Source organism: Mytilus galloprovincialis, chromosome 2 (assembly GCF_965363235.1).
Source record: "Mytilus galloprovincialis chromosome 2, xbMytGall1.hap1.1, whole genome shotgun sequence".
NCBI classification, from domain to species: domain Eukaryota; kingdom Metazoa; phylum Mollusca; class Bivalvia; order Mytilida; family Mytilidae; genus Mytilus; species Mytilus galloprovincialis.
Window position 1 is genome coordinate 19181798 of NC_134839.1, and position 27510 is coordinate 19209307.

Here is a 27510-nt window from a genome sequence, read left to right on the forward strand (position 1 = left end):
TTCGTACCTCATGACAGATTTATAATCTTTTAATTTTTTTGCGAGTTGTTAAAACTGTCTCACATGTGCGCCATTTCCTAACTTATCGAAGATTTATATGTATAACTATACAGGAGAGACGCGAAAGTCGAGAAACATCACGTCAACCAAGCTGGTAGGAAGAATATCAAGAATACTCATAGGGACATCCAGGCCTCCCTCCCCTTTTCGTGGGAAAAAATTGGTTGATTATAAAGGGAATCACTGAAGCATGACTGGAGTGGGCCCCTTAGGTCAGTCAGCCCCCCTTTTATCATGAAAAGTTTTGGATCCGCCACTGATATTACTTGCATCACTGACACTAGCAAAAATGACGCGTCATTTCCATCAAAGATGATATGTCTGATGATCAAGATCTGAACAAAGAAAACACAGATTCTTCGTACAAATCAGTGGCGGATCCAGAACTTTTCCTAAGGGGGGGCCCGCTGACTGACCTAAGAGGGGGCCCGCTCCAGTCATGCTTCAATGATTCCCTATATAATCAACCAAATTTTTCCAACGAAAGGGGGGCCCGGGCCCCCCAGGCCCCCCTGGATCCGCCTATGCAAATGTAAGAACCATCACAAACTGGAATGGACAACCGCCTATAGCCTATTGGACATTGATGACTACGAGACATTCAAGACCAACCTCATATATAAAGTATACATATATCTGTAAATCAGCACACAAATGTTTTTATCTGCACTGACACCTGTATATAATTGTGTGAAACACCTGTATATAATTATGTGAAACACCTGTATATATGATTTTAAAATGGCATATTTTGGATGACACAACAACTTTAATTTCAACATATTCGTGAGATTAGTCATGGATTACCCATGCATGTAGATGTACATTTGTCGATGTAGAGTCTGATTGGGGTCATTCATTTATTCAAGTTATATTCTATAATAATTAGGACTGCCATTTTTCGATCTATATTCTATTTTTATTATGCCCAACGCAATATTCTGTATTCTTTATATTTCAGCTCTCTACTATTCTCTGACTATTCTTTATATTTCAGCTCCCCATTATTCTGTATTCTCTACATTTTAGCTTCCCATTATTCTGTATTCTCTACATTTTAGCTTCCCACTATTCTGTATTCTCTACATTTTAGCTTCCCATTATTCTGTATTCTCTACATTTTAGCTTCCCATTATTCTGTATTCTCTATATTTTAGCTTCCCATTATTCTGTATTCTCTACATTTTAGCTTCCCATTATTCTGTATTCTCTACATTTTAGCTTCCCATTATTCTGTATTCTCTATATTTTAGCTTCCCATTATTCTGTATTCTCTACATTTTAGCTTCCCATTATTCTGTATTCTCTATATTTTAGTTTCCCATTATTCTGTATTCTCTATATTTTAGCTTCCCATTATTCTGTATTCTCTATATTTTAGCTTCCCATTATTCTCTTTTCTTTATAAATCAGCTCCCCATTATTCTGTATTCTCTATATTTTAGCTTCCCATTATTCTGTATTCTCTATATTTTAGCTTCCCATTATTCTGTATTCTCTATATTTTAGCTTCCCATTATTCTCTTTTCTTTATAAATCAGCTCCCCATTATTCTGTATTCTCTATGTTTTAGCTTCCCATTAACTACATATTTTTTGTACAAAAATAGTACCTATACAAAAGTAGCCATGGTAGCTGTGTAGGTTTAATACACATGGTTCCAGTTTTCAAGAACATATGAAATGGAATAAATGTTACAGGAATATTCCGGCTGCATGCCCAACACTTGAAAAATTGTTTTGTGCTTTGCAACATTGCAAAGATTTAACCTGCTGATAACAATTTGGAAATTGAGCTACAAAATGCATACTGTACATAAAGTATTGTTTGTGACTTCATATTTGAAATAGTTCATCAAAATAATAGCAATGGAACTAAATTACTGCTACCTTATTAAATTTGTTATCCTTGATTTTGTGTGTTTGTATATAAGGTGCACAGTTTTCTCTGCTTTAAAAAGTTTCTATATGAAGCTGTCAAGGTTTCTTACTATTGGAATTTTATTATTATTATCTGGAAGATATCGCTTACCCTTGAGAATCTCATATTTATCATTGAAGATGTGCTTCACAACCTTGGTAGTGTACTTGCTCACAATATGCTTTGCCCCAGCGAAGACATATGACGTTACGCATGGTATATTCCATTAAAAAAGCAGTTGGCTGGTTGTTTTCAGGGTTTGTATTCTGTAATTCTTGGAACACAAAAATATAATAGAATGACAGGAAATAAAGCAAAGTGGGGAATGCAGTTTAACAAACTATATGTACATACAGTCTGTGTTTGAGTTTTATACTTAGTGTTTTAAGTGTTAATAGTGCTCCTTACATGCATCTGCCTGCTGAGATTACACAATTAAAATCCATGCTAAGAAAACCTACAAATAATTCGACTTCCTATTTCCTCAAATAAAAATAAACTAGACACAATGAACCCAGTGAAATCATTGGCAGATCTAAGGAGTTTTCCTGGGGTCGAAATTCCTTTTCAAAATGACTGGATCCTCGCCTGGAATATATCACAGGTTGTGGTCAAAGGGTAGGGCTATCTTGTTTATTAAATATCAAAATGCAAGGAGAATAGATGGCACATTCTGTGTTTTTGTTAAATGTATATCTATTTGTATCCATCTGATGAGTTGAGTCTTTTCAAACTGATTTTATTAATAATATGGTTTGTTCTTATATTGGAATATTCTACCATAGCCTAGGTTAGGGGAAGGTTGGCGTCTGATATCATGTTTAAAACCTTACATTCTGTATGTGTCTTTCCCAAGTCAGGAGCCTGTAATTCAGTGGTTTTCGTCAGTTTCTGTGTTTCATACTTATTTTTCGTTCATTATTTTGTACATATTTATACCGTTAGTTTCCTCGTTTTAATAGTTTTAGATTTGTCATTTTGTGGCCTTTTATAGTTGAAATATTGTTATTGCTTTGCTCATTGTTGAAGGCCATCAGCCGTCGTTGATCTATAGTTGTCAAGTTAATTTCTGTGTCATTTTTATCTCTTCTGGAGAGTTGTCTCATTGACAGCCATTCCATCTTTTTGTCAAGCCTACCTTTTGTAGAAAAAGCGAGAAAGCGATCCTACATTTCGTCGGGTGCTGTGTCCACAAATGTTCACTCTTTGATGGAATTTCATTGTAATAACTTTCTTAAACTGTCCTCGATTTCTACCAAACTTTGAAGGAAGCTTGTTTATGATGTAAAGATAATACTTTCCAGAATTAAATTTTGAAAAAAAAATCGGTTTATCAGTATTTTACTTATAAATGGACTTAGTTTTTCTGCCAGTTTAAACATTTACATTCACTCTGGATTTTTATTTTTTTTAATAACACTTAACTTACTACCCTGGATTTATACATAACTTGGATAGAATCTAGTTTATGACCAAAAGCTAGTATCTAGAAGGATATTTTAGGATAATTTATTTCCTCAGTATTTTTTTCGTATATTAATTACTTTTAAATGGACTTTTTTCACATTACATACAGTCTGCAGTAAAAGTTTTAGAAACATTTATTAAATTCATCAAGGATCATTCTATAGTAACTATACAAATCCTTGGATTCATAATCTAATATGGATTTTGACCACACTTGGACAGAATCAAGATATATATATAGTATCTAAAGAGAAAAAAAATGTTTTTCTCTTTTTTTTGTTGTTGAGTCTACTACATTTTGTACTTGCACTCTTTTACAACACTGAAAGTTGGCGAGACACTGGGTTCCGCGTAACTCTTATGCTTTTTTTCTATAAACGAGCTCTTTAATACAGATCATAATATTTTCAATGATATAAAGATGAAAAGAAAAGAAAAGGTCACACTATTGTTTATTTATGATTTCACATTGACAAATACAGATCGAGTTGTCCAAAAAATATAGAAAAATCAGAAAACTGGAATGTTGAAATATTCTGTTGTCTATGGTGCTGTCATAAGCACATACTAACAAGCCGCTTTCAGTGTAATAAATAGCTAAATTATGCATTCATATTTTAGAACAAGAAAAGTCTATAAAAAATGAAGACCGGCGATAAACATTATATAATCATCATTGACTCAAGATCGCGTAACCCGCGAATTTAAAGTAAAGAGCCATCGAACCGAGTTCAAATAATACAACGACCTGGTGACATGTGCACGCGGAAAGGAGCATTGCAGGTAGATTGCAAATAACCTGTCACTAGATTCGTTAATAATGTTCAAAAATATGTGCGTTGTGTGCACAACGGAAATAAATAAATTGAAGGTTGTTTTTTTAAGTTGCCATTTTATAATCATATATCACGACTCGAACAAGCGCTGATGGATGTTATTAAATATATACGCGTTAGTTAGTTATTAAACTGTGTATTAACCTTTTAATTTTAGAATTTAGAATAATAGAGTTAAAATACATCAATTACAGGGCTTATTCATGTTGGAGGTTATTGTTTTTTTGACGTAAATGTTTTTAAACCAATGGCAAGATACCAATCGGAACTACTCGGCCTTTCTGGTTGCAGTAAGATATTGTACTGCATAGCGAGAATGGCCGAGTAGTTACGATTGGGCAAGATACGTATTTTTCGATTATCTCTGATATTTAGTCATTTGATATGGTAAAGTCCAAACAGGTTCGAATAAGATCTTCCTAAACTGGACCCCTGTTGTGTTCACTTATCGCTACACTGACCTTCGGTGCGAAGCTATAGATAGAACGGCGGACCAGTTTAAAGATCTTCCCAGCATATTAGCATTGGTTTCCCTCCCCTTACTTATATTCCCCTGCTAAAGCTTGTGACCTAGTAGTAGTACACGAACGAATTGAAATATGGCATACGTAGACACCCACTTTCGTAAGTTAATTTCACATTTATACTTTAATGTTTTGTCAATGAAATTGTTTATATGTTAAACTTTTTCTAACCTGTTTTTTTTTGGTTTAGGCAGCAACCATTTGATTATCGGGGGGGGGGGGGGGCTATCAGTGGCGGATCCAGCCATTTTATAAAGGGGGGTTCCTAACCCAGAGTAAAGGAGGGAGGTCCAACTATATGGTCCCATTCAAATGCATTGATCGGCCAAAAAATAGGGGGGGTTCCAACCCCCGAACCCCCCCCCCTGGATCCACCACTGGCTATGGATTTTTTTCATTACAAACTTTGTTTTTGCGAGAAGTCGAAAACTATTTTTTTCTTTCAATTTTAGCATTACATATAGTGGCAACTGAGGGTGAAACAAAAAATGTTTTTCTCTCAGGATCAGAAACAAATTTTTTTTTCTCCAAAAACTGGACACAAACTTTTTTTTCAAAAAAATCCATAGCCATCCCCCTCCCCCCAAGAAAATCAAATGGTTGCTGCCTTAAAGGACTGTAAAACAATAATTGGTGAAGAAAAAAAATCATATGGTGGTGTCACGGAATATAAGTTTCTTCATAATATAAGTTCCAAAAGGAAGAAATATTCTGGAATATTATTTCAGCAGGAATAAATATTACAGTATATGTTCCCAAGGAATTGTATATTTAAAAGGAATGGAAACGCGGCCGACTTCAAAGAAAATATTATGATGCATCTCTTGCTTTGACCGGGTGTTAATTACACCCTATCACTCTAACTGGCTCATTACTTATCTGGTAGAAGTTATCGACGTGGTCATTTAATCTGACACTAGTTAGTTTACTTATCAATGATATTTTTTCATCTTAGGCATTTTTCTGTAATAAAAAAATGAACTAAAATCCTTCTGAGGGGCATTCTGTTTCAATTTGCTTGGTATAAAATAAATCATATTGTTTTTATTTAGAAGATAATTCGAAATACATATTGTATTGTGTAATGGTACTTACATTGTGCAAGTTGCATTGTGCAGTACGAACGTGGTATAGTAGGTGATAAATCAAATTAATCCAGCAAAAAGAAAACTATAACAATACGACCACATGCTAACATGGCTAAGTTACTTATGAAAAACGTTTTATTCTAATTTTTATCTTGAATTTTCATGAAGGTATGTCACAATCAGATGATATCAGACATTTATGAGTTTTTAAATAGTTTTTATGCAAAAGAAAGGAAATTTTCACTAGAGGCTCTCAAGAGCCTGTGTCGCTCACCTGTTACTGTATTTACTGATGTCGGCCATCTTGGTTGGTAGGCGAGGTCATTAGACACTTTTTTTTTAAAATAGATACTCTAGTAATGATTGTGGCCAAGTTTGGTTAAATTTGGCCCATAGTTTTAGAAAAGAAGATTTTTGTACAAGTTACAAAAATGACGAAAAGTTGTTCAATATTGACTATAAAGGACAATAACTCCTTAAGGAGTTCTCTGACAATTTTGGTCATGTTGACTTATTTGTAGTTCTTATTTTGCTGAACATTATTGCTGTTTACAGTTTATCACTATCTATAATAGTATTCAAGATAATAACCAAAAACTGCCAAATTTCCTTAAAATTACCAATTCAGGGGCAGCAACCCAACAACAGGTTGTTCGATTTGTCTGAAAATTTCAGGGCAGATAGATCTTGACCTGATCAACAATTTTACCCAATGTCAGATTTGCTCTAAATGCTTTGGTTTTAAAGATATAAGCCAAAATATACATTTTACCCCTGTGTTCTATTTTTAGCCATGGCGGCCATCTTGGTTTGATGGCCAGGTCATCGGACACTTTTTTTCAACTAGATACCCCAAGGATGATTGTGGCCAAGTTTGGTTAAATTTGGCCCTGTAGTTTCAGAGGAGAAGATTTTTGTAAAAGTTTACGGACGACGGACGCCGCACGACGGATGCCGCACGACGGACGCCAAGTGATGAGAAAAGCTCACTTGACCTTTCAGGTCAGGTGAGCTCTAAAAATGTAACTAAATGACTTTTCAATTGTGAAATGTGACTGATAAAGAAAGAAGTTAATAAATCAATATGAAGGGAAGAAAAAAAGTAAACAACTGCAGTATATTCTCTCTAGACTAGATAAAAGAACTTAGATTACAGGTGTTATAATAAACAATGGCATGGGATGTTCCAATTTGCAGGTATAATATAGTCATGTATCAGTGATAAGCTAATTTGTGTCTTACATTGTACATACTTAACTGATGTTAAAAATTAGTCTCGCCGAGCTCACCTGTTAATAAATGCTAAATTATGCAAAGATGATAAAAAATTTCTAATTAGAAACAGTTAAAACTTTCCCACATTCGCATTTTATTTATTTTAACACCAAAGAAATACTTTTGCAACCTATAGACTACTGCTCTGCGAGAAAAAAATGAAGGAACTGTTTTGCTGTTGCATATGTTAATTTGCGGCAACGCTTAAATAATGGCAAACTGCATTACCAAACAACAATTTAGTATCTAAAAAAATATTTGACAAAAAAAATAAAGGAATTACATCGTACATGTCATATATAAAAAGGCACAATCAATCCCAATCGTAAGTCTTGTATATCATGTATATAATGTATATATATTTGTGTGTTATTTCCAACTTCGTCGGTGTCGAACTTGACTTAACAAAACCAGGCAGAAGCTAGCGAACAATAGCTAGCGAACAATAAGGTGATATATCGAGAAACCAAAAATATGAATAAGACAGCAACGGCCGTTATTTCAAAAAATATTCAAAAAGGCAGAAAATCAGTCCAAATATTGCAATTTCAACTCAATCTTGAAATGGTTTTTATACCATTTATTGATTAAACAAGTCACATCTCTTTAAAGGCTAATATTCAGTACCACAGTAAATCTGCATCTTTCAACGGATTATTTGTAGGTGTAGAGTCACCAATACACCCACTTCAATTTAAAACGTATGTAAAAGTAGTCCTACCCTGTAAAATATCGCACCTGTGCTGTCTTTGTTTAATTAAACTAACATACACATTTGAAGAAAAGGGGGTTGCCCTATTCCAGGGCTCCTAGAGAAATATAATGAGGGGTGTTACGGGGTATGACTATATAGGTCTTGTAGAGGAGAAACACACGCTTCTTTTGTTCAAGGTATCAAAGGGCGCTATGTTCGAAAATCTGAAACTACAATTTAGAGCCCAAAATTTGAAAAAAATGGTAAAAAACAGGGGTCGGCCTATTCCAGGGCTTCCAGAGAAAAATAATGAGGGGTGTTACGGGGTATGACTATATAGGTCTTGTAGAGGAGAAACACACGCTTCTTTTGTTCAAGGTATCAAAGGGCGCTATGTTCGAACATCTGAAACTACAATGTAGAGCCCAAAATTTGAAAAAAATGGTAAAAAACAGGGGTCGGCCTATTCCAGGGCTTCCAGAGAAAAATAATGAGGGGTGTCACGGGGTATGACTATATAGGTCTTGTAGAGGAGAAACAGGTGCTTCTTTTGCACAAGGTATCAAAGGGCGCTTTTTTCAAAAATCTGAAACTAGAGCACAAAATTTGAAACAAAATGGTAAAAAATAGGGGGGTCGAACTATTCCAAGGCTTCTAGATACAACACTCTCGCGCAAGTCGATCCAACTTTGTGTGTCAATAAAGCTTTTAAGAAGACAACACGAATATCCAACACATTCATCATGATCATTGTTCGGACATAGCCTTCAAAACCTTATGCAAAAGCTGCTAGTGTTAGCCTTATGGATTGTCACCTTCAATTTATCAGCACCAATGAGATTTGGATATACGGAGAGCAAAAAAGTCGAACCAGATGTTATCTTTGATAAAGAAAGTATCTATACAAATACTTCTTCGTAGAAAACCATGCAGTGATGGTTGAACAATAGGTGGTCCTCCAAATGTATGTTCGTGTGTGAGTAGGATCCCTTCATGGGGTTGTCCCAGGTTTTAAATTTGTAGCATATACTACAATGCTGAAAAGATCACACGGGTAGTCTTTAATAGCCCAATTAAGAATAAAAATGAAAAGCAATCGAAATCTAAACAACCATTCTGTAGCGATACAAGGACATCAATGCAATCATCGTGTCAACGGGGTAAAAACAAATGTCCCAGACACATGAAACCTGCAAATTTTTTCGATAAATCATATAAACTATAGATGATAGTTAAGGTAATGTGTACTGCAACAACTGTTCAGCCATCATAATTAATATACAAGTACGTATTTCAGGCGAAGGAGGCGTAACTGACAATACGTCATCGACCAAGGACAAGTACAATAGTTCGAACGTTATTTTTTCAATGATAATCTCAACACACTGGGGCCGCGGAAAGTTAAAAATTATCACATTTTTAGAAATAATATCAACTGTCCTTCAGTAAATAATAATATTTTGAAAGTGTCCCTCGTTGTGTTTTTCGTTGAAATACTGTGCACATGAAATCATTAGAAAACGGAAATTTCGTTTAGCAATCAAATTCAATAAAAATCACTCATGAAATAAAAATAACATTCAACTTTGCAAAAAACGAGTACGTCTCTTACATCACTGGTGTATCCATTTCTGTGTGGTCTCAAGGGCTTTAAGACTAGCTTTTCGTTTCGGTCTATGTTCCATAGTTTCCTGCTAATCAGTTGGAACGTTATAATTATTTGCCATCGTTTGTGTTACTTCCAACAGATCTAGATAGATATACGTAAAGACGTAAGGTATTCGGATTTCAATCTTTTCTAGAAATGTTGAATCAATTGAGTTTGTATGTGTACACTTTTATTGAGATCGTAAGTCGGGTCTGGGATATTATAAATTTCTGATTGCGGGCACGATAATGTTTAAATGCGCCTTCATATAATAGATGAAACGGTTTTAAAGCTTAACAGTCTTTGATATCGGATGATGAATATGTTAGCGGTCTATCGTTAAAGATAGTTTCTATTTCCATAACTATTGTTTGTAATGTTTCCATGTTTACTTGAGATCGTCCAAGCACTTTCGTAAAACTTGTCTTCGTCAGAAAAATCCAGCGCACCCAGCATCTTACATACCAAGTTGCACGTTTCGGTATGAATCTCCACTCTACACCGTGTATTGATAAAGTATCTTTTCCTATATCCGATTCACATAATCTTTTTATTTCTACAGATCCTGCAATGAATGTACTTGCATTGTCAGATACTAGAAGTTTAGGCAAAGATTTTTGGATAACAAAGCGTCGGAATCCTTAAATGAATGTTCGCTCAAGTTTGGAACTACTTCGAGGTGAACTGCTCTTGTCGATGCGCATCTAAATAAACTTACATACGCTTTCCTTAAAGTTCCCTTTGAGTCCTTTACGTATAAAGCACCTGTATAATCGACCCCTGTGACGGTAAATGGCGAGGCTATCTAGGGGTGGTGGTTTGCTGTAAGATTTTCCCATAACTTTGCGGCAAGTTACACATTTGTTTAATAATTTCTGAACAAATTGTTGAAGTGTTGGTACCTAATACGATTGTCGTACATAAGTAAGCGTAGCATTTAGTCCAGAATGGAGTGAACGTTCGTGTGCGTCTATCGCTATCAGTTTGGTAAGGGGATGATTTATAGGTATATAAAGATAAGTAAATTTGGTATTCTCCGAAATCGGTGCATTGTGAATCCTTCCATTGCATCCTACAGTGCCATTGTCATCTATGAAGAGTCCTAATTGTCTTATTCTTGGATATGTTATTGTGTTTTTATTTCGTGTGTCATGTAAACTTTTTATTTTGGCGGCGTATGAAGATTTTTGGCAATAATTACGAACGCACCGCGGTATTAATATCATTTGTCGTTAAGACTCCACTTTTTCTAAGATGTTTGGTATACCGGCAGTTAGATATGAACCACTGAACATAAGCGGTTACTCAAATCTATTTCCTGAGTGTCGCATATTTCGAAATGTCAATAATGTTACTAATACCATAGTAACCAGTATGAACGTAATGGTTTTAAACTCCTCGTTTGTGGATAACGTGTTTTGTTGGATGGGTTACTGAGCCACAAGAAACGTGTAGCGTCTCGGTCATCCTCGTTTAAGGATGTTTGCTCCTCCACTTTTTAAATGTTTGCCAAATTTTCGGAATCCTCTGGTTTTATCCATGTATTAACATTAAAAAAATTTGCCCACTAACCCCTACTTTTCTTTTCATATTTTTATTACATATTGTTTATAAAGCCATATTTCAAAATCTTATAAAATCCTTGTTATTTTTTCATAGTTTTTTAAACAAAAAAGGTGCCAATGTTAAGAAAAAGAAAAATCTAGAGAGAATTATTTCCCGCCAAATTTTCAACGGCTTATATCTCGAAAACAAGCACACGGACCCTCCATTTTTTCGCTTTTTTTAGTTTCTTTATTTATATACTTCCAATTTATAACGATCTTTTAAAAAGCTTGTTATTTTAAAACAGAGTAGCAAACATCCTTAAACATGCAATAAGGCTTTATCAATATCCGTTGTTATGACGACAGGGTTGGGTCTGAATCTCATTAGAATTTTTGTCAGGTCATTTAGCTTCGTCTGCGTATCAAAGAGGCAGTCATACACACTTTGTGAACTAGGCAACTAGCAACAACTGCAGTCATAAACTATTCTGATAGGCGTATTGATTCATTCCTTCTGTGTTGGATGATGAGAAATATAGTATTTTTTCTTGAGCTCAGCTGTTTCATCCATTCTCTCTATGCATCCACTTTGTTCCTGTTCTTGTATTATGTCATCCATTCTCTCTATGCATCCACTTTGTTCCTGTTCTTGTATTATGTCCCCTTACTTCTTTGACATATTAGAGTTTTGAGTATGTCTTTTAACGGTGTTTTCTGTCCTTCTCATTGTGACTGCTTGTAGGCAATTCATCATGAGCCTGTTCCATGGTAACTAAGCGAAATAATTTAGTTTTTTCTTAATTCAATTGATCTGTGTTGATATGCCTTAATATACTAGTAGGCATCGTCGTCTCTATATAACTCTTTACTAATTATACCTATTGATTCTAATTTCAAAAAATCTCCCTAGATTGTATGATTCATCTTTATGTGATATTAAAACATTAAATATGCTAGTTTCCGACGTGTGACTTTTCTTACCGTATGCATGTCCCGAAAGCAAATATCCGATCTTTGATATTTCACGGCGGTTGGACCTTTTCTCTGTACAATATGGTCTTCTGCAGTGTCCATGTAGTGACCTGCGCCCACAAGCAACAATATCTCGAATGAATCTTGCCGTGTCTAAACCCCGCAAATAATTGTTCTGTGTATCAATATTACGTATGTGATTCTGTAGAGGGATCATCGGAACTATCAGTACTTTGGCAATGCGTGTTCTGCATCAGTTTTCAGATATATTGTTATCTTTTCTGAGTGTCTCATGTTTTTTCTCATCACCTCAAAATGCCGGTATATGTATTATCTCTGTTCCTTCTATCTGTAAATTGATTCTTTTTCGCAAAGTTCTGCGCCAAAAACGATCTTTGAGCTCCTTCGTCAAAACGAATATTCGTATCGATAAAGTGCTGTTTCGAGCCTACTTGAGCTACGGCGGTTGTCTAAAGTATCGTCTGAGAATACAAAATGGTAGTATCTTCTTCCGTATCATGAATGTCATTTACAACGTGCACGTTTGGCGGGTTGCTGCTCTAATTATCTTTTTTGCGAAAATTCATATGCGCTGAATAAATAAAGGCAACAGTAGAATGAGTAGTATACCGCTGTTCGAATCTCATAAATCGATAGAGAAACAAATCCGGGTTACAAACTAAATCTGAGGGAAACGCATTAAATATAAGAGGAGAACAACGTCACAACATTAAAATGTAAAACACACGAAAACGAACTAAGCATAAGACAAAATCCGATGAGAATAACCAATATAAAATGAAAACTAAATACATGAATTTTGGATAGAAAAGTACCGTGACACGTCTTATAGTAATGTGAATGCACACTCAAATATGAGAGGAAACAAACGACACACAGAAACACAACGTTAAAATGTATCACACACACAAAGAACTGTAATATAAGAATGGCCATATTCCTGACGAGCTGCTACCGTCGTTTCTTTGGCTTACCTCATTCACTGGTTTTATGTTGTTTGTTGGACGTGCATTACTCAAGCTTGTATGGTGTTTCTTATTACAATTTCTTCATGTGTTTAGATTTACATTCATTTATTCTGTGTTTACCAACGCAGTTAAAGCATAACTTATCACGATTTACTATGATCATACGGGATTCTGTGTCGGTTATTTTACTGCAATGAGTAGGTGCGTGTATTTCATGACAGAAAGCGCAAGGTCTAGTCTCAATATTCTTGTAAGATTTGGACTTTGTCGGTTTCGCTCCGGCAAAGAAAGATGATGTTGTGGGCAAATCGTGTGTCGAATCTATCTCTTGTCCTGCGTCCATAATATTGATCACATCTAATATGCTTTTACGGAGGTCCCGTAATAGCCATGTTTTTGTTCTGTGTTTTCGCTCAGTTTTCTGATTTCCCCGGGTAATTTGTTATTGATAATGGGAACAAGTAGAGTGCCGTATGTTTCCTGCGTCTGACCCAAATCTTCTTATCCCCCGACGTTACCTTCCATTTTATCGTTAAAACTTTGTAAGCTTGTTAGTTGATTTTTCAGCGAAGGGATTTCTAATAATGGCTGCATGTATGCATTTATTATTTTGTCCTGTTGACCGAACCTCTCTTTTAAAAAAATACGGCTTCATCGTAGTTTACATTAGTGAGTGCAAGACCTGCTATTGATCCTAGGGCTTGATGTTCTACCTGTGCTTTCAAGTAATTAAATTTTCGTACATTTGTAAGTGACATGCATATATGTTAAGATGTACAGCCGACTCATATGAGTCCCAGAACGGCGACGTCACTGATAAAACGACGTCGACCATGGGCAAGTACAATAGTTTAGACGGTATGTTCCCGCGATAATTTCAACATAAACATTTGTATACATATCATCATGCAGGCCGATTTGTAGAGTACAAGAAATCTACAAACTACAACAGCAACCGAAGGAGAGAAAATGGGACTTTGAATTACCTTCACGTATATTCAACTACACTATGGGGCATGCGTTGAAAAGCTATCAAATGCTAAAGATAAAACATTTTGAGCATATGACATGAAACAGAGACAGTCAGTTGCATTGAATGTTTTTTTTCAAACGCTATCAAACACTAAGGGATGTTTTCTAAAACATTTTTAAAGGGAGTTTTTACAAACGATTTAAAATGATGTTTGTAATACTAGTAATTACCGATCCCAAATACCATGAAGCTCTTTAATTGCAAGAGGTCCCGGATAAATGCACACCATCAACTCTAGTAACTTACAAAAAATACTTAGCAAACAAGGTTGAGTAATGAACTCAACTAGTCTTCCAACAATTCGTAGCTTGTCCAGAGAAAAAAAACTGCTTATCACACCACCAATACGAATGACGACTGACTTGCGATCTTACCGCTACATTCATTGGCTTCTCCAACTACTAATTTGCAAATGCAGAACCTATCGAATCAATTGAACGTGCTATCCTCAGAAATCGTGAACAGGAGTATCTATATTTAAATATAACTAATGATGCAGACTTCACCTTCGGACAACGATCTGAAAATAATGATAAACACATCGGATATGCACCCTTTAACATTGAACACAACATAGAGAACTAATAACTAACCAACACGAAAACCACCAAAAAATTGGAGTGATCTCAGGTGAATCGGAAGGGTAAGCAGATATGCTCCTCATGCTGCACCCGTCGTGTTGATAGTGTTATTACAAACCTTGTAAATAGTTTTAATTCGGTAGGTGATATTCGTGGTTAATGGGGGAATGGGTTGTAGTTACGACATAAGGAACATGTCCGATTTCATCTGTGAAACGGTTATTCCATAACTGTCAACCAACTCGTGATGGCGTCCGTTAACTTTACGATAGGATGATTTCAACTATACATTTTCGAACTCTTGATTTAATAGCTTCCTTGTGAGCAACAACACTCTTTCAAGGAAATCATGATAGGAAATTTTATACATGCCTACGAAAATATTATCGATTTGGAGATATGTACTTAGTATGTAGGCGCTTCTGGAATGTTGCTACTTAGAAATGGAAAGTTCTAAATAAGGCAGCTGAAATCATCTCTTTTTTCAGAAAGTTTTACAGCCGACCCTCATTGTCAATTTCTAGACGAAAGTCAAGATATGAGGCAGACTTAACTGTATCTAATGTATCCTTTATATCTAGTTTTCAAATTTTGAGCAATTAAAATTTAGATTTTCGAACATAGTGTCACTAGAATACTTGGGCAAAAGATGCGCCTGTTTCTCTTCTACATGACTTATACATGTTATATTTAGTCATACCTCATGACACCCCTTATTATTTTTCCAGAAGCCCTGGATTGAGCCGACCCCCACTATTTTTTACCAATTTATTTTTAATTTTGGGCTCTAATTTCAGTTTTTTTAACATAGTACCCTTCGATACCTTGCGCAAAAGAAGCGCATGTTTCTCCTCTACAACACCTATATAGTCATATCCCGTGATACCACTCATTATTTTTCTCTAAAAGCCCTGGCATAGGCCGACCACCGGTTTTTTACCATTTTTTTTTCAAATTTTGACCTCTAGTTTCAGATTTTTGAACATAGCACTTTGATACCTTGCGCAAAAGAAGCGCCTGTTTCTCCTCTACAAGACCTATATAGTCATACCCCGTGACACCCCTCATTGTTTTTCTCTAGGAGCCCTGGAATAGGCTGACCCCCCCCCCCCCTGTTTTTTTTCATTTGTTTTCAAATTTTGGGCTCTAGTTTAAGATTTTTGAACATAGCCGCCTTTGATACCTTGCGCAAGAGAAGCGCCTGTTTCTCCTCTACAAGACCTATATAGTCATAACCCTTGACACCCCTCATTATTTTTTCTCTAGGAGCCCTGGAATAGGCCGACCCCCCTATTTTTTATCATTTTTATGAAATTTTGGGCTCTACTTTCAGAATTTTTTTAACATAGCGCCCTTTGATACCTTGCACAAAAGAAGCACCTGTTTCTCGTTTACAAGACCTATATAGTCATACCCTGTGACACCCCTCATTATTTTTCTCTGGAAGCTTTGAAAAAGGCCGACCCCCCTGTTTTTTACCATTTTTTTTTCAAATTTTGAGCTCTAGTTTCAGATTTTTGAACAAAGCACCCTTTGATACCTTGCGCAAAAGAAGCGCCTGTTTCTCCTCCACAAGACCTATATAGTCATACTCTGTGACGCACCTCATTATTTTTCTCTAGAAGCCCTGGAATAGGCCGACCTCTCTGTTATTTACCATTTGTTTTCAAATTTTGGGCTCTAGTTTCAGATTTTTAAACATAGCAGCCTTTGATACCTTGCGCAAAAGAAGCGTTTGTTTCTCCTCTACAAGACCTATATAGTCATACCCCATGACACACCTCATCATTTTTCTCTAGAAGCCCTGGAAGAATAGGCCGACCCCCAGTTTTTACCATTTTTTTCAAATTTTGAGCTGTAGTTTCAGATTTTTGAACATAGCGCCCTTTGATACCTTGCGCTGAAGAACCGCCTGTTTTTCCTCTTCAAGACCTATATAGTCATACCTCGTGACACCCCTCATTATTTTTCTCTAGGAGCCCTGGAATACGCCCAGCCCCCCCCCTGTTTTTTACCATTTGTTTTCAAATTTTGGGCTCTAGTTTCAGATTTTTTTAAACATAGCGCCCTTTGATACCTTGCGCAAAAAAAGCGCCTGTTTCTCTTCTACAAGACCTATATAGTAATACCCCGTGACGCCCCTCATTATTTTTCTCGAGGAGCCCTGGAATAGGCCACCCGCCCCTTATATTTTTACCATTTTTTTCAAATTTTGGGCTCTTAGTTTTAGATTTTTGAACATAGCGCCCGTAGATACCATGCGCAAAAGAAGCGCCTGTTTCTCCTCTTCAAGACCTATATAGTCATACCCCGTGACACCCCTCTTTATTTTTCTCCAGGAGCCCTGGAATAGGCCTCCCGCCTGCCCCCTGTTTTTTATTATTTGTTTTCAAATTTTGGGCTCTAGTTTCAGATTTTTGAACATAGCTCCCTTTGATACCTTCCGCAAAAGAAGCGTCTGTTTCTCCTCTTCAAGACCTATATAGTCATTACCCGTGACACCAATCTTTATTTTTCTCTAGAAGCCCTGGAATAGGCCGACCCCCCAGTTGTTTTCCATCTTTTTTTCAAATTTTGAGCTGTAGTTTCAGATTTTTGAAGATAGCAGCCTTTGATACCTTGCGCAAAAGAAGCGCCTGTTTCTCCTCTACAAGACCTATATAGTCATAATTCGTGAAACCCCTCATTATTTTTCTCTAGAAGCCCTGGAATAGACAGACCCTCAGTTTTTACCATCTTTTTTCAAATTTTGAGCTCTAGTTTCAGATTTTTGAACATAGCGCCCTTTGATACCTTGCGCAAAAGAAGGGCCTGTTTTTCCTCTTCAAGACTTATATAGTCATTACCCGTGGCACTCCTCATTATTTTTCACTAGGAGCCCTGGAATAGACCGAGCCCCCCAGTTTTTTACCATTTGTTTTCAAATTTTGGGCTCTAGTTTCAGATTTGTGAACATAGCGGCCTTTGATACCTTGCGCAAACGAAGCGCCTGTTTCTCCTCTACAAGACCTTTATACTCATACCCCGTGACACCCTCATTATTTTTCTCTAGAAGGCCTGGAATATGCCGAGCCCCCAGTTTTTTACCATGTTTTTTAAATTTTGAGCTCTAGTTTCAGATTTTTTGAACATAGCACCTTTTGATACCTTCCGCAAAAGAAGCGCCTGTTTCTCCTCTTCAAGACCTATATAGTCATTACCCGTGACACTCCTCATTATTTTTCTCTAGGAGCCCTGGAATAGGCCGAGCCCCCTGTTTTTTTTACCATTTGTTTTCAAATTTTGAGCTCTAGTTTCAGATTTTTGAACATAGCGGCCTTTGAGACTTTGCGCAAAAGGAGCGCCCGTTTCTCCTCTACAAGACCTATATAGTCATACCTCGTGACACCCCTCATTATTTTTCTCGAGGAGCACTGGAATAGGCCGACCCCTCTGTTATTTATCATTTTTTTCAAATTTTGGGCTCTAGTTTGAGATTTTTGAACATAGCGTCCTTTGATACCTGGCGCTAAAGAAGCGCCTGTTTCTCCTCTACAAGACCTATATAGGCAGACACCCCTCATTATTTTTCTCTAGAAGCCCTGGAATAGGCTGACCCCCAATTTTTTAACATTTTTTTCAAATTTTGAGCTCTAGTTTCAGATTTTTGAAAATAGCAGCCTTTGATACCTTGCGCAAAAGAAGCGCCTGTTTCTCCTCTTCAAGACCTGTATAGTAATACCCCGTGACACCCCTCATTATTTTCCTCGAGTAGCCCTGGAATAGGCAGACCCCCTCTGTTATTTACCATTTGTTTTCAAATTTTGGGCTCTTGTTTGAGATTTTTGAACATAGCGTCCTATGATACCTTGCGCAAAAGAAGCGCCTGTTTCTCCTCTACAAGACCTATATAGGCAGACACCCTTCATTATTTTTCTCTAGAAGCCCTTGAATAGGCTGACCCCCAATTTTTTAACATTTTTTTCAAATTTTGAGCTCTAGTTTCAGATTTTTGAACATAGCAGCCTTTGATACCTTGCGCAAAAGAAGCGCCTGTTTCTCCTCTTCAAGACCTATATAGTCATACCCCGTGACACCCCTCATTATTTTTCTCGAGGAGCCCTGGAATAGGCCGACCCCCTCTGTTATTTACCATTTGTTTTCAAATTTTGGGCTCTAGTTTCAGATTTTTGAACATAGCGGCCTTTGATACCTTGCGCAAAAAAAGCGCCTGTTTCTCCTCTACAAGACCTATATAGTCATACCCCGTGACACCCCTCATTATTTTTCTCTAGAAGCCCTGGAATAGGCCGACCCCCCAGTTTTTATACGACCGCCAAAATTGAAAATTTTTTGGTCGTATATTAGTATGATGTTGGCGTCGTCGTCTGCGTCGTCGTCGGCGTCGTCGTCGTCAGAATACTTTTAGTTTTCGCACTCTGACTTTAGTAAAAGTGAATAGAAATCTATGAAATTTTAACACAAGGTTTATGACCACAAAAGGAAGGTTGTGATTGATTTTGGGAGTTTTGGTCCCAATATTTTAGGAATTGGGGGCCAAAAAGGGCCCAAATAAGCATTTTCTTGGTTTTCGCACTATAACTTTAGTTTAAGTAGATAGAAATCTATGAAATTTTGACACAAGGTTTTACGCCCAAAAAAGGAAGGTTGGGATTGATTTTGGGATGTTTGGTTTTAACAGTTTAGAAATTAGGGGCCAAAAAAGGGCCCAAATAAGCATTATTCTTGGTTTTCGCACAATGACTTTAGTATAAGTAAATAGAAATCAATGAAATGTAAACACAAGGTTTATGACCACAAAAGGAAGGTTGGGATTGATTTTGGGAGTTGAGGTCCTAACAGTTTAGGAATTAGGGGCCAAAAAGGGGCCCAAATAAACATTATTCTTGATTTTCGCACCATAACTTTAGTATAAGTAAATAGAAATCTATGAAATTTAAACACAAGGTTTATGACCATAAAAGGAAGGTTGGGTTTGATTTTGGGAGTTTTGGTCCCAACAGTTAAGGAATAAGGGGCCCAAAGAGTCCAAAATTGAACTTTGTTTGATTTCATCAAAAATTGAATAATTGGGGTTCTTTGATATGCCGAATCTAACTGTGTATGTAGATTCCTAAGTGTTGGTCCGGTTTTCAAATTGGTCTACATTAAGGTCCAAAGGATCCAAAATTAAAGTTAGTTTGATTTTAACAAAAATTGAATCCTTGGGGTTCTTTGATATGCTGAATATAAAAATGTATGTAGATTCTTAATTTTTGGTCCCGTTTTCAAATTGGTCTACATTAAAGTCCAAAGGGTCCAAAATTAAACTAAGATTGATGTTAACAAAAAATGAATTATTGGGCTTTTTTGATATGCTGAATCTAAACATGTACTTAGATTTTTGTCGAGCCTGCAACTTTTGTTGCAGAAAGCTCGACATAGGGATAGTGATCCGGCGGCGGCGGCGGCTACGGCGGCGGTGTTAGCTAACTTCTTAAAAGCTTTATATTTTAGAAGGTGGAAGACCTGGATGCTTCATACTTTGTATATAGATGCTTCATGTTACAAAGTTTCCGTCAGTCACATGTCCAATGTCCTTGACCTCATTTTCATGGTTCAGTGACCACTTGAAAAAAAAGTTCAGATTTTTTGTAATGTTGAATTCTCTCTTAATATAAGTAAATGGATAACTATATTTGATATGTGCGTACCTTGCAAGGTCCTCATGTCTGTCAGACAGTTTTCACTTGACCTCGACCTCATTTCATGGATCAGTGAACAAGGTTAAGTTTTGGTGGTTAAGTCCGTATCTCAGATACTATAAGCAATAGGGCTTGTATATTCGGTGTATGGAAGGACTGTAAGGTGTACATGTCCAACTGGCAGATGTCATCTGACCTTGACCTCATTTTCATGGTTCAGTGGTTATAGTTAAATTTTTGTGTTTTGGTCTGTTTTTTTCATACTATATGCAATAGGTCTACTGTATTTGTTGTATGGAATGAATGTAAGGTGTACATGTCTAGCGGGCAGATGTCATGTGACCTTGACCTCATGGTTCAGTGGTCAAAGTTAAGTTTTTGAGTTTTGGTCTATTTATCTAATACTATATGCCATAGGTCAACACTATTTGGTGTATGGACATATTTTATGATCTTTATGTCAGTAGCGCAGGTTTCTTTTGACCATGACTTCATTTTCACGGTTCATTGCACAGTGTTAATTTTTGTGTTTTGGTCTATTTTTCTTAAACTAGAAGTAATAGGTCAACTATATATGTTGTATAGAACAATTGTTAGCTGTACATGTCTGCCTGGCATGGTTCATCTGACCGTGACCTCATTTTCATGGTTCATTGGTCTTTGTTTAGTTATCTTGGTTAATGATAAGTTTATGAGACAGTTGTAATAAAGCTTTATACTTAGGACTATCAACATAATATCAATGATTAGTATAGAAGGCGAGACATTTCAGCGTGTGCACTCTTGTTTATTATGGACCCAGTTTTCAAGTTGGTTCAAATCAGGATCCAAAATTATTATATTAAGTATGTGTAATAGCAAGAAATCTTCAATTACACAGTATTGTGCAATAGCAAGAAATTTTCAATTGCACAGTATTGCGCAATAGCAAGAAATCTTCAATTGCACAATATTGTGCAATAGCAAATATTTGCAATTGCACAGTATTGCGCAATAGCAAGAAATATCTAATTGCACATTATTGTGCAATAGCAAGAAATTTTCAATTGGAGTTATCTTTCTTTGTTCAGAATAGTAGTTGAATCAACTTAAATCATTGTTTTATACAATATACAATGTATATTCACTTTTACTACCAACCAATCTTTACCATTCAGTGATAACAAGCACTTTATTTTACATTTTAATATGTTGTGATGTATTTAAAGAGTAGTTATTGTTGCAAACTCCATTAGAAATTTGAATTGATATCAGTTTTGGAAAAAGGGGGATGTGAAAAAAAATGGGGAGGGGGGGGGGGGTTTAAATATTTCTCATTTCTGATTTCATAAATAAAAAGAAAATTTCTTCAAACATTTTTTTGAGAGGATTAATATTCAACAGCATAGTGAAATGCTCAAAGGCAAAAAAAAAAAATTAAATTCATTAGACCACATTCATTCTGTGTCAGAAACCTATGCTGTGTCAACTATTTAATTTTAGATTTAAATAAGTTGAAAGAAGAAATCTTTAATTGATTTGTAAAATCTTGACATTTGTTTTGTGTGAAAAAACATATAATGTCAAAATCCAAATTGAGAGCTGTATCACGCTTGAATGTTTTGTCCATATACTTGCCCCAACTGTTCAGGGTACGACCTCTGCGGTCGTATAAAGCTGCGCCCTGCGGAGCACCTGGTTTACCATTTTTTTCAAATTTTGAGCTTTTGATACCTGGCGCAAAAGAAGCGCCTGTTTCTCCTCTACAAGACCTATATAGGCAGACACCCCTCATTATTTTTCTCTAGACGCCCTAGAATAGGCCGACCCTCCAGTTTTTGTGGAAGACGTCTTCAAGCCGTCAATCCCCAATGGGGTTGACCAGAGTGACATTCCCTCACATCATTCATTTTGTTTTTATTGTGTGGAAAACCCCCCAACAAATCTTACTAAGAATGATGAGATGGGGAGACACAAATGAATAAATTGACTTTAAACATTTTTTTACACATTTCCCTTCTGTTTCCCTCGAAATTATCGTATATCGAGCTCTCCTTTACACTATTTTTACCATTTGTTTTCAAATTTTGAGCTCTAGTTTCAGATTTTTGAACATACCGCCCTTTGATACCTTGCGCAAAAGAAGCGCCTGTTTCTCCTCTTCAAGACCTATATAGTCATACCCCGTGACACCCATATTTTTCAACTTCTTTGTTAAATTTCAAAAATTGATTATATACTCAAAAACTACTCATTGGAAATACCCAATTTTTTCACAGAGTTAAGTTTGATTATAACATTTTTTAAATTCATTGATATTTTCCACTTGTATCACATATTTTAGAAATAATTCCTGAACGAGATTTCAATCAGACTGAAACCTCAGAAGAATACACCCTTAATGTTCTTTAATCATTCTAAGCATTTACATGACATGCATGATTGGGTTATTAAACGTATCTTTAGTTAAAATGGGTAAGAATATATAGTCCGAAATATTTATGACGTTTTGAAAGGCTGCAGTTGCTACATAATGGATTGGACTGATTCATCATCTGCAACTATCTCAAACGCGTTAAATGTTGTCTGTCAGTAACTTCCACATATGATTCAAACGAAAACAATTGAAGTAAAAGTTTGATAACAGATTGAGTTTCCAAAGGTTTCTACTCCAGTGGTCTTTTGGTCCAGTAATTGTTCAACCATTACGGGTCCAGGCAGTGTTTAGCAGTCTTTGACGTCAGTAATGAGTATAAAACAAATTCTTGCATCTACACTAGTCATTTGATTCTGACAGTAATTGATGACATATTACTGGACCTAACCATTTATTACAGGATATTGCAACATGTGTGAGACACTTTCGGAATGACTGCGATAAAAAATAAATCAAAATCAAACTTAAAGGGGGTCATGAATATGGGATACTCCAGATATGGGAAGTCCGTATATCCTGTCAACAAGAACCTCTGAGTAGATAAGTTGTATCAATGCAGCCATGATCATCACATGCAACTGCATGTAGCTGGAAGGAACAAGTGACATCAAACTCATGTATTTAAAGAAAAAAATCTGCACAAACGAATGTCATTTGATTGGGGAAAATGTCTGTCTATCAATTAGATTAATTTATTTATAGATTGAGCTCTTCAGTATTGTTGCACAAAATGTTACAGTAAAGGTAAACGTCAACTGGACATAAGGTATATTGGAAAAAACATTCTGAGACAAGTGCCTGTGCTTTTAAATGAGAAAAAATATGGTTGGAGATCCAAAGTCCAGCGCAGTAGATCTATAATGTCTAGCGCTGAACTTGTAATCGCTAGTGCTATTCTTATACAATAAGTCTACGATAGAGATTTCTAGTGCTTGATTTTATAAGTCTAACGCTTGATTTGAATCTCCTTTACTTGACTGTACATTTCCAACTCCTCATCAAATTCACAATGTGTAAAGTAACAATTATAGGTCAAAGTAAGGACAGTACGGAAGGCTAGGTCACAGAGAAGGAGCAAAAAGCCCAAAAATGATGTGTGAAACATTTCAAACAGCAATGCTCTAAACTATATGAATATGAGAAATTAGAAACATTTAGGAACCACATCAACAAACGACCACCACTGGCTTAGGACAGGTGCACACAAATCCAGAGGGTTTAACAGACAGACGTTAACCTTCGGCCTAATCTGAAACGGTGGTGTAAAATTACAACATTGAAATACATACTATAAGATATCACTAAACCAAAAAGACATATTAACAAAGCAAGTAAACATGCACTGAACGAATAAATTGGATCCATGACACCAGGGGCGTAGCTAGGTATTCAGTCAACTGTAGGCACCAATCGGCAAGGGGTCTGGGGCCGCTTAAAGCCCCATCAGGTCGAGGGCAGAGCCCTGGTAGGGGGTTCAGGAGGGGCGAAGCCCTTCGACGGAAAACGGTTTTCAGCGTTTTCGCTGCCAAATTTATTTACAAAAATATTAAATTTACTGGTTATTTAATAATGATAATTATAATATACATGATGAAAAGTTCGACGAATTATGAATAATGTACCATAACATCTGACTTGTGAATAAAATAACGCAGTACAATCCGTAATATAAAAGAAAAAATTACAATATGCATTGCCCAGCGTAGATCAGGGTATCCATTTAATTAGGTAGTACACCCTGCAGGGATGGGGTAATTGAAAATGTAATGGTAATTAAGTGTAATGCATTACAATTTTGAATGTAATGTGTAATTGAGCATTTTTTCAATTACATGTAATGGTAATTTAATTAATTACAATGAAAAAGGCATGTAATGTTCAATTACTTTTGAATTACATTTCAATTACATGTACTTTTATGGTGTTAATGATACAGATTTATTTTCAATAATATAAATTGTAAAATTATATTTATTTTTCGAATCTTGATATCACATACTTTCTAAATATATGAAGTCTTTAATTTATTCTGAAGTTTTTATTTAACCTACACATTTTTTTCTCAATATATAGCCTTATTATGTAAAAAAAAAATGTGAGAATCTTATAATAGTGTTGTTCAGTTTTTAAGAAAGATCTTTAACTAAATAGGTTGATAAGTAACTAATCTGCACCTTGTTAATATAAACAAAAACAAAACAAAATGTGTAAAAAATCTTTCTTACACAGTTCATTTAGAATTTAAAATCACTGTACACAATCATTTTGTCAAATTAATAGACACAAAAAGGATTATGAAAATAAAAATAAACCGCTGTAAAAACAAACAGCAATTAATCAGATTAAAATGTCCAGGGGTAATGCCACTATTACATGTATTTTATCTTATTAGCAAAATATTGCTTATATTTAGACATTATTTACATTGTTTGTACTAAAAATATTTTCAATATTGTAACAAGCATACTTTTAAATATTTTCATAGTAAAAAAAAGAAAAAAATTGATTTATTTATAATTTCTTAATTTATATTATGTTTAATTCAAATGACTTCATTTTTGAGATGTCAAAATACCCCCTTACTTCCATGTTCTAATAAAGCAATACCTGCCACATTAGCTCCTGTCAAAAGACTATTTAGAATTGCTGTCAAAGTGTTCAGACAGGGGATTGTAGACTAAATGAAAAAAACATTAAAATAACAAATGATAATCAAATGCAACCTTTACTATGCTTACATGAATAGTTTACACATGCGTTATATATACATGTTTATATAATATTGTTAAAAAATATTATGATGAAATGTAATGTGTAATTTAATTAATTACTTTAGTAAAGTAATTGTAATTTAATTAATCACATTTCAAAAACAGTGTAATGTGTAATTGATGTAATTGACCATTTTTGCAATGTAATGTGTAATTTAATTAATTCCATTCCAATGTAATTGACCCCAAGTCTGACACCCTGTTTGGTATATCTATATCTATTCCGTTCTGATTGATATATACGTTTAACTTTATTAATAGTACATATTGACGATCCTTCATTAAAAAAATAAGTGCTACTATATAATAGAACTATCCTTTTGGCTAGACCAACCATCAATCTTTTGAATCTTAAACCTTTACCCTAGCCACTCAAACACCTACAGACATAGTCGATGCCTATCAAAATTCAAGAAATTCGCATTTCTTTATATCATCTCCTGTAAAACATGTAAAATACCTACCTGCTTAGAAATTTTGAATAATTGTGGCCATTACACGCAGATTTGAGAGTACTCAAAATTGTTGATTGATTGATTTTTATACATCCAGTGTCAAATATTTATGGAAGTTCAGGACTGTTGATTTTTTTTTACAATAAATACAACTTGGAGCTCGGTACCGTAATAGGTGTCGTCCAGGACGAAGGTCTGGAAATTTAAAACTGCCATGCAATGGACAATGAAGGATTATTGGATAGAAGCAGACATTTTGCCTTTCAGTAGACCAACTACGAACTCCTCAAAGAGTTGCATTCTCTCTATAACTAGGCATCGGATTTAATGTCCCCATTCTGACAAGACTTGACTGCGTATTTATACATCCTGCACAGCCAAATGGACGACCAACATTGGCAAGTCGGGTGAAGACAATGTGGAAAGCTATTTGAAAACTAACAACAACTAATTAAAAAACTCATATGTCTAAGTTGAGGTTCATTCAAGTTTTTGTTGATAGACGTGAAATGATCTGAACCAAAGTTCTAGTTGATAGTTTCTATATAAGGTAAAATCGTAAAAACATTCAATTCTATCCAATATTCCATTCACTAAGGACCACTAAGGACGAGAGACTAGTGTGTAGTACGCACATAACATTCGTCTACAGATAACGTTGTTTATTATTTTTTTTAATAAAAAACAATATTTGTGAAAAAAAAAACTGATTGATATGTGTAGGCACGTGCCTAAAGTACATAACGGCAGCTACGCCCCTGGACACAATATGAATACAATTGTTGAGATTATCGCGGGAACATAACGTTCCAACTATTGTTCATGTCTATTGTCGACGTCGTATGGTCAGTGACGTCGCCTTGGGCGGAAAAACGTACTTGCATATTAAATGTAATGGCTGAACAGTTGTTGTAATATCGTTGCCTGAACTATCATCTATGTTTATGGTGCCGTGACCAGGATCTCGTAAAATTGAAATCAGTCCGATCGGGGAACAGAAGCGCTGTTACCAGATTATTCAGTAGATTAGATGAAGCCAAGGAAAATTCGAATTTCGACGAAGAAGAAGTTATTGCAACACTCGGAAAACTAGTGCAAAAACAAACATTGTTTGAGGACTTAAACGAACAAATTCTAAAGTTAACAGAACCGGAAAATGTGGAAAATGAGATAATAGATTCAGATGAATATTCAGTGGATAGAGAAACAAAGATTCGCCACATACGTAAGTTCATAAAAAATGTCCAAACACCACAGTCCCGTCATATTGATTCACATACAACAACCCACGCATTAAATCCAGAAACTATACCGTTTGTTCCAACTCACAACATAGCCAACCCACACAACGCACAGTCGTTTGAAAACCCGTCTGTACAAGCCAGTCATACGTTCAACACACAGCAAAGTACATTGTCGTCAGCTAGTAGTCACCGCCTACCAAAACTTTCGCTTCCAATATTCTCAGGCAACATCTTAGAATGGCAAACTTTCTGGGACTCATATGAGTCGGCCGTACACCTCAACTTGTCACTTACAAATGTACAAAA

At 35.7% G+C, this 27510-nt stretch overlaps 1 protein-coding gene across 1 annotated transcript in view; it reads left to right on the top strand.

Annotated features, from left to right (window-relative positions):
- Window positions 1–4759: 4759 nt before the first annotated feature.
- LOC143063057 (L-fucono-1,5-lactonase-like) overlaps window positions 4760–27510 on the top strand; it is a 41676-nt gene continuing 18925 nt past the window's right edge. Inside the window, exon 1 of the mRNA XM_076234979.1 lies at window positions 4760–4907. Within this exon, the coding sequence (XP_076091094.1) occupies window positions 4883–4907 (25 nt within the window). The 5' untranslated portion in view covers window positions 4760–4882. The remainder of the gene's footprint in view (window positions 4908–27510) is intronic.